Source organism: Poecilia formosa, unplaced genomic scaffold (assembly GCF_000485575.1).
Source record: "Poecilia formosa unplaced genomic scaffold, Poecilia_formosa-5.1.2 Scaffold16, whole genome shotgun sequence".
NCBI lineage: Eukaryota > Metazoa > Chordata > Actinopteri > Cyprinodontiformes > Poeciliidae > Poecilia > Poecilia formosa.
The window spans coordinates 755,776-769,756 of record NW_006799955.1 but is presented as its reverse complement, the minus strand read 5'-3'; the positions used below and the strand labels follow the sequence as shown (position 1 = coordinate 769,756).

Sequence of the window (13,981 nt, the reverse complement as noted above, 5' to 3'; positions counted from 1 at the left end):
TTCCTTTGTTGGAGTCGTTCTGATGGAGATCATTTCCAAAATGTCTGACTCCCAGGCTTAGAGCATTATGCTCCAACAGATCCACAGGGCTAGAGTTCAGGCTACCCCTCCCTGTTCCCTTATGAGCAACAAGCTACAGGATGACTCCTCTGACCATGTCACTCTAGTACATCTGTGTAGACAGGTGATGATGAGTCTGCTCAGATAAACACTCAAATGTGCGCTCACCTTTGTAATTAGAGGCGACTGCACAGCAAATCATGGTAATTTCCTACTCAACATAGCTGTCAATGTGCAATTATTTCCAACAGCCTGATCACTTCATGCACTGACCCTCGCAGCTATCTCAGGAAGAGCAGCTTTCCTGTTTTTTTATTTTTATTTTTTATTTTTATTGCATGCTGCACTGATGCACAACCACTCGGAGCATTCAGCAATGGTGACCAAAGTTCTGTTTTCTGGTGTATTTCCACAAACCTAAATACATTTGTCACCTTATTCACTTCTCCAATGGATTCCACAACCCAGCGAATGCAAGTGAAGTTTCTGTCATCTGTTCCCAGATAATAGATGCATCCAAACCAAACAGCTCTAAGGACTCTGCAAGGTTAAGACCTTGCAGAGTCTTAACCTTGCTGAAGGACAGCAGACTTTTCTTTTTATATTACTCCTAGAATAAAGGCTGGTGCATCTAATTACCTTCAGAAGAAGCCTACTTCCACCTATGGGATACTTAACCTCAGTATAAACGAAACTATCCTGTGAATAGAAAACATCAGAGATGTATTCGAGAACATTGGAGTTCTCCAATAAAGACAAAGAAGCAGCAGAGGAAGAGCTGCAGAGGTCCAAAGCTCAGAAAGTGCAAGTTGTCATGTGAAGCAAGGTGGTAGCAGTATCATGCTGTGGACATTCCTTTACTCAGCAGGGACAGGGAAGCAATTCCTGATTGATGGGAAGATGTAATCAGCAAAGGTTTGCCTTAAACCAGGACAATAACACTAAACACACTCCCTGAACACAACATTCTCCCTGTGAAGCAAGGTACTGGCAGCATTATGCCGCAGGGATGATTTACTTTAGCTTGTTCAGCTGCTATTTTAATTCTCAAGATGCAAGACTTAAAAATGAGTAACTCAAAACAATCGTCACCCTTGCAGTCTCACTCTACACCAACCTTTCGATGTCAGTTATAGGCCTTTTTAAATGCAAGGCTTAATTTAACGGCCTAAGCAATTTAGAGGAGAAAGAAATTACTTGCACCTCCGCATTTTAACTCCGTTTAACGTGAAACCTGTTTATCCTCATTCATAAGGTTTATTAAGAGTGCTTTTTGAGGTGTCGGAGAAGCTGGAAATGAAGGTTGCCATGGCAGCTGCACATTTGCTGATAAGACTGGTGGGAGAGAAATGCTGGAAATTAACGTTGTTAAGAGCACTTTGAGTACGGCTTCACCAGAACTAGCTCTGATGTTTAGACATAAATAATGAACTAAATCACTTTGTCACCGATTGAATATATTATGATTCATTGAGTGACATTCCTTCAACTTCTAAACTGGAGCAAAAACAAAAAACTTGTACAGCATAGCATACACTGGACAAAGTGGAAAACTGTTCACTAGATTTCTGCAGATTATTATTATTTTTTATATATATATTTTTTGGCTTTGTTTAAGCTCCATCGACTAACTGAAATATAAGACCGGCAGCTTCTGGTAACCTGGGTTCAAGCACATCCATGGCAACTGTGGACCAGAAAATGGCTGCCTGGCATATCAAAGTAGCATTACTCGTCTTTTATGTGCCGTTTGTTGTCTGTAATGACACAAAATAAAAAAATAATAAATAAAAAACATCTTTATAATTTTGCATTAAACATGAAGATAGCTAAATCCGAATATCTAGTAAAGATGAAACAATGTTGAAAGTATAGAAGCACTAGTATTTCTGTATCATGGGAGCTCTGTGCTCACAGAATCCCATACACAGCCTTGTTAAGCATCAGCGATATATAGTAGGTATAATCAGTGAATTCTGTTTCTGTTTGACTGACACAGTGAGATCCAGGGTCAACAGGAGTGGAAACCATGTGATCTAGATCAATACCAGACAGCAGGTAAAGAAACTGAACGTTTCACTGCATAGCATTTTAATTAATGGGCTGTGACTGCTCTGTTCAGTTTATCTTAACATCCTAATAAAATCCTGGTGAATGTGCAAAGATATTTTTATAGGATATATATATGTGTGTGTTGGATAAGAACTGATAAGTCTCTCCAAAGCAACAATAAAAAAAAAGAAACCAACTTCAAATTGCATGGAGAACAAGATCTGCAGTTTGAAATTGTAGCTGAAATATAGTACTAAGTGAATGAATTTATGGCGTAGTATATAAGAAACAAAATGTCTATTGCTGTTTAATACCTTTATGTAAATGCACCAGTTTTAATGTTTTGTCTGAATGAAAGCGCCTAAAAGCTCAGTTTGCAGTTTGCAACAAGTCATGTAGGAAACACAGCAAACGTACGGAAGAAAGCGCTCCAAACAGATTTAACCAAAATTTAACTTCATGGTGTACATCTAACGCTCTATATTTAGGCTGGAACTAATTCTGCATGTCACCGTAAACACTCAGTCCACATGGTTAAAAGTAGTGGTGGCAGCATTATGCTGTGGTGATGAGTTTCTTAAGCAGAGACAGGGAAACGGGTCAGAGCTGGCAGGAAGACGGACAGGGCAAAATACAAAGTACAAATTATAACCAATACTTTAAAGCAAAGTTGGGATTTAGGAACCAGATATGTCAAAAAGTAAAATAAAATAATATCATCATTAACATCAACTGCTGCAGAATTGTTCTTGTAATGTGGCAACAATATGCCCAACTCTGACCAGGTTAAGTCTCTGGCCAGAGAAGTGATCAAGCAGAGGTCATCCAGAGGGCTATTTGTTACAGGTAAGATACCGACCGCTTGCAACAACTCCCATGAGTCGCACAAAACAATCAAAGACTCTGGCAGGTGGGGAGGTTTCAGCAGGTGAAAACCCTGCAGCATCCTCTTACCATTCAGACTGAATACACGTTAACAGACGATAATCAGAAAACAAAGCAAATATTTCATTTGGATGGCAGTCAAGACATAAAGAGAGCACAGATTCAGATACAATTTCTTCTCCACATGAGATCCATTTCCCCCTGGGCTATTTCTTGGTTTTGTTTACTGCTAAATTTCAACTCTGTCCTTTGTTGTGTGAAGTGACAGAGGTGACTATCACACCAAAGAGAGCTGCGAGTGTGTTATTCATACGTGGGATGAAAGGCGGAAAAGAAGGCGTCCACGTAGAGACGATGTGGACCAATATATCATGGACTAGTTCTATATCAAGTCTATAAAATATAAACTCATAAAATCTGGATGGTAAGTACAGAGCTTTCTTTAAAGCAGCATGTGTGACTATTCTTTTTGAAAAAGTACTATCAAAAAACAAAAACTGCAGTTTCAAGGCTGTTTGGCAGCTAAATCTTTTTTCTTTTTTAAGACGAATTAATGAAATTGTTCTTGGGTTTTCCGTCAGTAAATAAAAAACTGAATAATCAATGAGTTGAACTAATTTTGAAGTGGTTATGTGGGGGGAAAAAATCTAAACTAGAATGTCAGAGCACTTTATTTACAAAAAGACATTCACAGATTCAGAAAAAGAAATCTGAAAACTATTTGTATTTTTTCTTTACTTCTTTTTTCTTTTCCCCATACTAATCCAGATCTGAAAAATGATAACAGCAATAAAATATGCATCTTACAAAACAACAATGGAAATTATATTAAAGGTAAACACAAACTGCAAAAAAAAAAAGAAAAGAAAAGAAAAAACATTCGTCCTTTAAAGCCAAACTGGTCAAGCTGACACTGACCTTATGTATCTAACTCCTGTATTGAGTTGAATATCACTGCAGTGAGGATGGTCTGCACGACATCAAAAGAAAAACTGTTTTTTTTTTTTATTTATTTATTTTTTTTATTAAATCAGTGAAGGGTGAAATACTTTGACCATGGGGGTAAAGTACCACTAAAAGCTTTTGGGCAAATACAACCAGCCAGAAAATGTATAAAGATTTTCCCTGCCACGACCTGTCGTCCCTAACTTTAGTCTTTATTCCCTGCAGAATAGCACACAGCAGAGGCAGCAGCTACAGATATTAAAGAAGCCTTTTTAACACGGAGGGCCTAAAGGGATGTGCAACGAATAAGAAGGGAACAGAATCACGACAGTATCCGATTAGGGCTGCGAGTCCCACGGGGTGATCCAACAGACGAAGACTGAACATCCGGCCAAAGAGAACGACAGATGAAAACCTAAAGAGCCTGAGTAAACTCATTTCACAATTTAGTGGGGTTTTTTTTAATTATTATTTTTATTATTATTTGCATGTATTTTTTGGTGGCTCTGGTTGCCTTAATGTGTGTGAAGCATATGCTTTATGAAAAGAGGAAAAGGGGAATTCTCCTTGTTGCATAACTGACTGAATTTAAGGGCACAGTAGTTCATGTCCAATTGACTCACAAGAGCAGTCGAGTCAATAAAGGGAGGGAATACAAACAGGAAATGAATGAGAGGAACCACGGAGAAAATAATTAAAGTAGAGTAAAAATATAGATTTGAGATACCGTACAGGCCTACAGTTAAGCCTAAAATAATTGACATTCCTTCCACATTTAGGTTGAAATTAATGTTGCATTTTTACCAACAGTTTCTTTTTTCCGACTGGGTTGACGTTAACCTTTTGGAGGGGTTCAGCCTGGGTCCCAACTTAAGAATCAGTGGAGAGAGCAGAAGATGAGGGTGATGGGACGGAGGCTTTCCAGCCTTAAAGACTTGGAGCTTATCACATAAATCAAGTAGTCAAAATATCAGTGAAGATTCACAATAGCTCTTGAAGCATCATCTCCTTTTTTTTTTTTAATGACCAGTCCAAACACAAAAACATCTATTATATCTGTGTTTATTAGAGTCGGGGTTTTGAAGTGGACGAAACGGGTAACAAAAGGTCAGAAACCGTCCCTATGATTGATTCAGCTGACACAGAGCAGCCAAATCTGAATCCATCTTGACTTGTGAAATGCTTCGGACCATCTCACGATACCTCCCGGCGTCCACCACGGGGTTCAGCCGCAACCGGTTCTTCTCCACGTTCTGCTGCCACGCCTCCCTACAACACCTAACGAGATCCTCAGCAGAACCAGAGTCGGGGGTTTCACCATGTCCAGCGCGCCTCTCCTTTCTCTCTTCTTCATCTTTGGCACACAGAAGTGAGGATAAGCCCTCTCTGAGTGACAGCACCTCTTTCTCCAGAGCACAAGCTAATTTTTGAGCCGCGCTCTGACTTCTCGCGCGCTTGACAGGTTGAATGAAGCAGGAATCAGGGAGGTACGACAGCATGGAGTCCAAGAACTGGAGCATTTGTAATTGGCTGCAAAAGAGGGATAGAAACAGATTTTGCATGTTACAACAATATACACACAGCGATGGATTAAAAAAAAAAAAAAAAAAGTGACACAGCCTTTTTATCATTTTTCGTCGAGTGTCATCTGATTCCCAGAGACCTACCTTTCTAGTATTCATTAGTGGGATTTGTAATTTTAAGAGCACTGCTTGCAGGAGCACCAAAATCTCTTTGATATTCGAGAGAATATCACACATGCGTACGCCTTAGCCAACTTCAAAGGCTTGTCAACTTGGAACGTGTTTATGGAAATTCAGTAGAGCTGCCTTTCTGTATCCATCCACTAAAACGGCATCATTTAATACTCACAGTAGAGATACTGCAGCCGACAACTGAACAAGAAATCTCTACTCTGGATATTTTATAGCTTTAAATCACATTAGCAGGATTATGGTATTTTAGACCAATGAATATTCTGAAAATGCCATTTTTCTTAATGGTCACAGTTTTCTGATTGCATTATATAACGTTCTCATTTAATTCTTTTATGGTACGACATGCTTCACTGGATATAACGTGATAGACAAAAACAAAGTAGCTCAGAATTAGCAAATAAAGAGAATATAATGATTAAAGCTGGTCAAAGTTTACTAAAAGATGGATGGAGTTAAATACAGGGCAATCCTGGGACAATAGGTGATAGAAGACCTGAGAATGGGGCAAAGGTTAACGTTCCAGCACGACAATGCTACAGTGTGTGCATTGTCCTGAGGGCAGCAATTTGGCTTTCTTGATTGTATCAATCAGTGGAAATGGTTTACCTGCTGTGGATGGATAAATCCCCTTGGAAAGGGTTTATCTGATGCCAGCGCAGCAGCATTGGAGCTGAAGATCCTGGAGAATCTAAAAGCAGATACTCGGGACTCACGTCTATCTTTTTAAAACCCTCTCTCCTCTTGATCCAGCCATCTATGTCACCCAAGCTGTAATCTGGAGAGTCTATGCGCAAAACCCAGTTATCCAGAACTGTCAACAGACTCAGAAGGTCTTCTCTAACCTCATCTGAAAATAAAAAGGAGAAAATGATAAGCAATAATTGTTTTATGATTAAAAGATTGAGTTTGCGAGTTTTTTGGAGTTTACCTGTTTTGATTTGAGGGTTTTGCAGAAGCGGCTTCTGGCAAAGATTACGAATGTCTAATGAAACTTCCCCACAGTGGAGTACAGCTGTTGTTGGGCCGCTTCCAGGGAAAACAGCCTCCGCTTTCTCCGCGTAATGAAGCATGGCACGGCACTTGACACAGCCAGAGGTCAGCAGAGGTGCCAGCTTGGTCACCGCAGTCACAGCCAGTCTGCCCGCACTGAAATCATCGCTGGCGATGTGCTGCCTGCTTCTTTTGGCTGCGGGCTCAGAGAACGCAAAGCCAGGCGATGGGGAGGAGAGCGTCGGCGTCGAGGGGCCGCGCGCAGGCAGCCAGAACACTTGGCTCCGGGTCTGGATTACCGCAGGCGTCGAGTTCTGGCCCGGCTCTGTCAGGAGGGATAAGCTCACACCGCTCGCTGGTCTGGAACAAAAATAACACCATCATGAACAATCAGATATCACACAGATAGCCCACGATCAAACTGGAAATTAAACACAAAGTTGGAGTCGGTGTGAACGTGGCGCAGCTGGTGGACTGATTAAACACCAACAAGCTGGTGAGGTTGCATCAGCTGCAAAGACCGGCGACTAAAAACAAAACCGCACGAGCGCCGGAGGCAGTCGTGTCAAGGGGAGCTTTTCTTCACATCTTCTCAAAGTAACGCAAGAACACGTGGACGAAGGTATCAGAGAGTTTCTCGTTTCCACACAAGATGATGACGATCGCCCTGCAAATTTAGTCTGACAGGATGCTGGGAAAAACCGTCAACCCAGAAAACGCTATGCAACTACAGGTTAGAGGAAATTATGATCCAGTCAGTGCTTTGTACATCTATGCTCTTCCAGCCGCAGACAAATCTACACGATGTACAAAATCATGAAAAAAAAAAAAAAAAAAATCATATTTACATGGCACTGTCAGCGGTTAGTATCAGTCCAACAACCAGCTGCTCCTCAGTGATGCGATGCCACAGCTTGTCAATTTTAGGTCTGGAAGACAGCGCTGGCGTTTCATGCAACTTGTCATCCGGAGTCTCATCATTGGACTCTTCATCACTGTCCCACAGGGCAACAAGGCCTTCCTAGACAGAGAGCACAGAGACCGTAACCAAGAATGACAGATGGGTGACACAACTAGCAGCAGCAGCAGCAGCAGCAGCAATTCATGTCAAACATTTCAGTTAGCTTTTTAGGCACAATCGCAGTAAACGTTTCTCCACCCTATTTGAAATTAAAGAGTACTGCTGCAAAACTGAAACAATGTCATACTACAATGTTTTTTAATCAGTTAATTTTGACTTTTTTTTCTTTTTTTACTAATTATGTTTTATGTTGATGAGTATCTATTGGGAAATGCTAAATGGTTAACACCTTTGAATATGCCGGTGTAACAGTGCATAATCCGGGAAAACCGACTGAGCTGACCAGCAAAGTTTAAGAACTTCATGCTACTTTCAGCATCAGCCAAAGATGTCATGTATCTGCTGTTCTGCTCTCCTGCTTCAGCAACGATAAAAAAAATAAATTAATTAATTAAAAAAAACCTGACATCACCATGTGTTAGAAATCTTGGTTCTTTTCCCGACACAGATCAGAATATTGTTTGTGTAAAAGTTTCAGACATCTGACGCAAAGTGTCAGCCTCAGATAAAAGGAAATTGGTCAGGTGAATCAGCAACAATGCAGGAACCAGTTACTGCTGGAACCACTAAGGCATCTTTTGACTGTAAAGGGAGTTTAAGATCAACAAGAAGGAAGCTCCTCCTCCAAAAATAAACACCTAGAATATCAACTAAAACTTGAAAATGAACGTACAGACAACCTGAATGTCTTCAGGAGAAATGTTTTATGGTCAGACGAGACAATGATTGAGAAAAACATTGTCCACATTGAAAACAATGACAAGAAATAGGTTGGAGGGAGTCAAGGTGCCTCTTTGCAGAGGGGCCATTTGTTATTGGTGCATTTTACAAAAAAGATAGATCAAAGAAGAACTACCTTGTGATTATTCATCTTGACCCCAAATAAATAGCCATCCGACTGAAACCTGGACGCAGCTAGATGCTCCACCAGTAAAACCATTCCAAACACACATTAAACAGATTTTAGAATGGCCAAAGCGGGATATTGCTAAGCTGCTGGAAAGGTCCTAATCTAAGCCCTATTAAACAATTCTAAATAATCCTTTAAACCCTGGAAAAGCACTAAATTAAGCGAGCTTTGCCATTTTTAATACAAGAAGATAGGTCAAATATGTAGCCTGATGAATACCTTTACTTCTACTTCTAATTCAATCCAGGAGGGCAATCTTGAGGGCTGGCATCCTGTAGCTTTTAGATGTTTCCCAAGTCCACCACACCTGATCCAAAGGACTAAATTACCTTCTCACGTCAGGTTAGACAGAGCCATGCCAATTACCAAATTATGTGTTTCAGGCTTGTTGACAAAGAAACGCACCTAAAAGTTGAAGGACGCTGGCCCTCGAGTATATATACTATAGTTTGACAATTGTGCAAAGACAAAGGTGGGTAACGGCATCCTTACTACAGTTAGGTCTTCTGGAATAGGAGAACTTCGGAGCAGTCTGCAATATGTACAACTCTGGATGATCACTGGAGAGTCAAGTTGACCGCGGCAGACTTTTACTTCGTTTAATAGCTGCCCAGAATACGGTCACAAAATATCCAAACTATCCCTTTAATTCAGCCAGTCGAGCTAATTGCACTGAAACATTCTGGTTGAAGGGAACAAAACTGTTTGCCAGCTCTTTGTTTCAGTAAAACCGTTTTCTTTTGTTCATTGAGCAGGGCTAACACGTGACAGAAAGTACTTGTTCAGACGAGTTTTAATTCAATTTCTACTACTCGTCACCCAGTGCAGAACAAATACTTGTCAGGGTAAATTGCCTGAAGAACTTGTAAAAATAATCATACGATAATGGACATTTTAGAAATGAATTAATTCCATTCCCTGACTGCAAAAATATCTAAAAAAAAAGAAAAAGAAAAAAAAAGAAAAAAAAAGGCAACATAAGAAATGTATCTGAAATTTAAGATCATCTTACATCTTCGTCAGCTCATAACATGAACATGACATTACATGAATTACACATAAGGGTTGGGCTGGAAGACTGGTTGTTCAAGAACTACTCTCCCTTCAAGGTTTTGCACCCCAAGAAGAAATGCCAGTGTCATAGGGTGGGGAAGCTGTCCAAAAAAAAAAAACAATGTGCAGGATTTAAAAAAGATATATTTTTCTCACCACTCCTGCTTAGAAACTGACGCTGTCCTCATAACTCTACAACATTGCGCCGCATACATAAAACATCCTCCTTCAACTAAAAGTAGATTTATTCTTGAAACTGGGCCTGAATGAGGATGGGGCAAAAGTTTGGAATTATTAAGATAAAGACTGCACAAAAAATAAATATTGTCTGAAGACATTTAACTGAATTAATTTTACTGCAATTGTAAAATATTTGAGGTTTTCTTGTTTCGACTTTACTTTATTCAAAGCAAGCTCTTCCGGCATAACAACCTATTACATACTATTCAAATGTAATTTTTTTCATTTGTTTTTTTACTCCTGTACGGTTGTACAGGAGCAAAATTTCCTTAACCCTACAACTAAGCCACTATTTTCCTATGTTAACATTTATTTAGCTATGATAATGCTAAAATATACTTACACCTAAATACACAATAATAAAAGCAAAGTTGTATTATGCTGTACATGCAACTCCAAATTTACAGAGCCCATTATGTGTTTTTAAGAAAGGCCAGATGAAGAAAAACAAGAAGGTGCTCCCACATTTTAGACCTGTGGTGTTCTACAATGCTGTGAAGAATAGTTTTCACACCCCTGCAGATTTCTTCTGTTTGCTTTTTTTTGGGTCACACATATGTGTTTTGGATCAGATTAATTTTAAATTTAGCTAAAGATAATCTGACTAAAAATAAAAAAAGCAGCTTTATTTTTATTTTTAGGTTTAATGTATGGGATAGATGGACGGACGAACGGACAGACAGACATTAGGAAGAGCATAAAAGAAAGCAAGCAAACAAGAAAAAGGAAGGAAAAATGAAATGAAATCAGAGCTGCATAATATATTGCAGGTGTATCATGATCGCAATATATCAATATTGCTCCACAGGTATACATTAAACACCGACATGATCACATATTCCAAATTGCACTTTTCCAGTCTTCACAGGAACTCTGCACTAAGATCAAGGCATGTGGGCCTTTCTTAAATAGCATGTTTCTTATCATTCCCGTTTTGAAGAGTCACGGCCCTTCGTCTTGCATAATTTATAAACATTTACACCTCGAGGAACAAATGAAATCCTGGATTCCAAATTAAAATCAACTCAGCATTGCTAAGTATCTATGGCATGATTGATCCAGTTACATTTAATCATTAGGGATTACTAGAGGTGTCAGTTACTGTGACTGTAATGTCATTTTTATGCACATTTTCATCAATATAGCTTCACAACAATGTGGAAATTAAACACTATTACAAAAAGCTACTTATTTTGGTCACTTGTCATTCTGAGAGCATTTTACAGAGTACATTATTCCTAAGTGACATCATGCGCAGCATAACATGAATACACAAGCAGCTGTTAATTGGATGACTGCTAGTTAGCGAGCCTGTGCAATCAGCCAGTTTTTAAAAGTTAAACAAGTGCATGAACAGTACCTGCTCAGGCTGGCTGAGAACAGTCTCCCTCCCTGAAAGCACGTCAGTGAGGACTTGGATTGATTGCTGCAGAACTCTGTCCTTCACTCTCACTTCTCTTTCAAGCTCTTGAAGGACGATCAATCCACTCTAAATTACAAATAATAATTGACTGAGAGAAATCCTTACAACCAGCATGCATAATGAACCACCAAATGAATGAACAGAGGTCAATGTCAAGATATTCAAACCTCACAGACATACCCTAACATGAATATGATGCACTCTGTTTTTCAATACACACAACCTAGAAATGGCTTTTTAAATTAATTAAGGAAAAAAAAATACTCCTTGAATTTTTCACATGTTATTATGTTACAACACCGCATGTCAGAGTATTTGCATTGGGATTTTATGTGGTAAACCAGCAAAGTTCAAGCAGTATCCACACGATTGTCAGGCAGTGTATACGCGTAATTTCCTATGAATTATGCATCTAATATGCAGACATTTGAGTGGTACTGTCAGGCTGTTAACACAAATACTAGTTTTTTGGGTGTTCTTCTAAAATGTGTTTCAGTCTCACCTGTAATCTGGATTCCAAAGCCTGAAGAGTGAGGAGTGAGTTTTCCTGAGGAGGTAGGCTTGCCTTCGGTGCTTCAGAGCCTTGACCACACTAAAACATGTTTTTTTGGGGGGGGTTTTATTAGACACTGTATTATCCATAACAGGGAGCTTTATTAATATAGCTTGAAGTAACTGCAGAAGCCTTACAGAGTAAGAAATACCACAAAGGTCAGTGATGATAAATTTTTCCAGTGGCCCGCTGGATATTCCGTTATTTCTAAAGATCAACAGAATCTGTTCTGTTCCACATCCAAGGAAATCATCCACGTGTGCGGAGTCGACATCTGACCAACAGGAGGCTATCTGGAAAAGATTTGATCTTATTTAATAAGAATGGATTTCTAGAGATTAATAGATCAAAATGGGCTGAATACATAATATGCAGGATACACTTTTCAGATTTTTATTTGTAAGTTAATTTGAAAACAACTTTCCACTTTACAGTTAACCAATGTGTTTTTGTTGATCACACAACTTTCAAGTAAAATAGCTTAAACTTTTGTTTGTTTGTTTTTTGATAAAATGTGAAAAATTTAAAGGGACGTGAATCATTTTGTGGAATAATGTAGACTCCAGTTTATACATACCTGGAATGTTTCCTTCCATACGGCACAAACATGGCCCTGTTTAAAGGATACAACAAACAGACATCCGTTTCTTCCTGTGTCTGCCATCTGAATGTCCTCAGCCTGCCCAAAGGGAACCTCGCATGTGTCTTTTACTGTCCCGTTTTCAAAAAGCACAAGCTGCTGATTTGAAGTTGCTGCAACAACAGTACATCTCAGCACGTCATCTACTCTGTCAGCAGTGAGAACCCGCATGCACTGTGTGATGCAAATGTAGGGATGTGGTAAAACCAGAGAGCCATCAAACGCTTGTCCACCCTCACACAAATAGCCAAGTGTTGGGGAATGGTTAGCTAAAAGTGGTTCTGAAAGTCCAAGAGCAAAAAGCTGTCCTTTCTGGATGGGAAGTTCTCCAAAAAGACATTTTGACATTTGAATGGGGATTTTTCGCACGCCTTCTGCTTCAGGGGATGTATAAGACACACTGTTGTCATGGCTCCACATCACTGTGGGGCCCTGAAGGATGGACACCTTACCCTTCATTTGGTAGGGTAGCTTGAACTCAATGCAGGGCTCCAGCCGGTGTGAGCTTCTCAGAGCGAGTAGGCTGTACTTAAAGCTGCTTCCCTTCTCACTCATCTTTGTTACCAAAACGAACGCAGTTTTAACCCTTTTCTGAACATCTACTGCGCATTTACACGTCACAATGTCAACATGAGCTGATGGTTTCCTACTGATTACAGTTGCTCCCTCTGTTGCGTTCAGGAACGCGTTGCCTTCACGTTCAAAGTAGAAACTGCGGAACGTCAGGCCGCTTCTTTCGCTTACATTCACGGCTGGATCACGTTTGCAGGTGAATAGGAGTATCTTGCCACCGTGTGAGAGGCCGTGGACATTTCGATTCGAATCATCCGATGACAACTTCTCCATTGTGTGAAGATTCCTGTCGGGTTCGCTCTCTTCAGGTTGGAGCCGGTGGCTTTCGTGGCAGAGATGCTGAAAATAAAGCGATAACCATATGCTGAATGTGTCTGTGTAAAGAGAACAGAGACGCAAACTTAACTTTTCACACCGGTCTTAGAAGTACCGTCAACAATGGCCTATCTGACCTATCATATCAAAATAGCGCGCCATATTCACACTGAAGTTAGCTTCCGATTTGTAGTTAGATTTAGCAGTCTGTAAAGGGATTTTTGGCTATTTTTATTGTCATTTGTAGATGAGAGGTTTTAGAAATCATGGATGCTAAAATATTTTTGTGGATAAAAATCATGTTTAAAATTAACTTGCCAAATTAACAAATTGGTAATTGCCCTTTGCCCAATTTTCATTCGGAAGCTGACTTCAGCGTCACCCCGGTAGGTGGAACTAAACTTCCTGTCAATCCTAGTGCATTGTGGGTAAGCTTCTGTAAGCACAAGATAAAACAGAATTTGCGACAATATGATAGAATTGTTAGCTATGCTTCATCCTTTATCGGAAATATTTGTAATGTTAGCGAAGAGAGTTAGAACT

The 13,981-nt window shown here is 39.7% G+C and overlaps 1 protein-coding gene across 1 annotated transcript; it reads right to left on the bottom strand.

Moving 5' to 3' along the window:
- Window positions 1-4,951: 4,951 nt before the first annotated feature.
- LOC103134226 (Fanconi anemia group B protein-like) lies at window positions 4,952-13,763 on the bottom strand. Its single transcript, XM_007546373.2, has 8 exons — window positions 12,488-13,763; window positions 12,048-12,203; window positions 11,860-11,949; window positions 11,295-11,423; window positions 7,499-7,671; window positions 6,589-7,010; window positions 6,267-6,507; window positions 4,952-5,472 (listed from the first exon to the last, which is right to left on the bottom strand). Exons 1-8 carry the CDS (start codon window positions 13,394-13,396, stop codon window positions 5,064-5,066), a joined length of 2,529 nt encoding a protein of 842 aa, XP_007546435.1. The 5' UTR covers window positions 13,397-13,763; the 3' UTR covers window positions 4,952-5,063.
- Between the last annotated feature and the right edge of the window lie 218 nt (window positions 13,764-13,981).

Excerpts from the sequence above, each read along its gene's own strand:
- LOC103134226 (XM_007546373.2), bottom strand. The coding sequence starts at position 13,396 with ATGGAGAAGTTGTCATCGGATGATTCGAATCGAAATGTCCACGGCCTC. Across the intron at positions 11,950-12,047 it reads TTTGTGGTATTTCTTACTCT|TGTGGTCAAGGCTCTGAAGC; the intron begins GTAAGGCTTCTG and ends AACATGTTTTAG. Across the intron at positions 7,011-7,498 it reads CTAACCGCTGACAGTGCCAT|ACCAGCGAGCGGTGTGAGCT; the intron begins GTAAATATGATT and ends TTTTTGTTCCAG.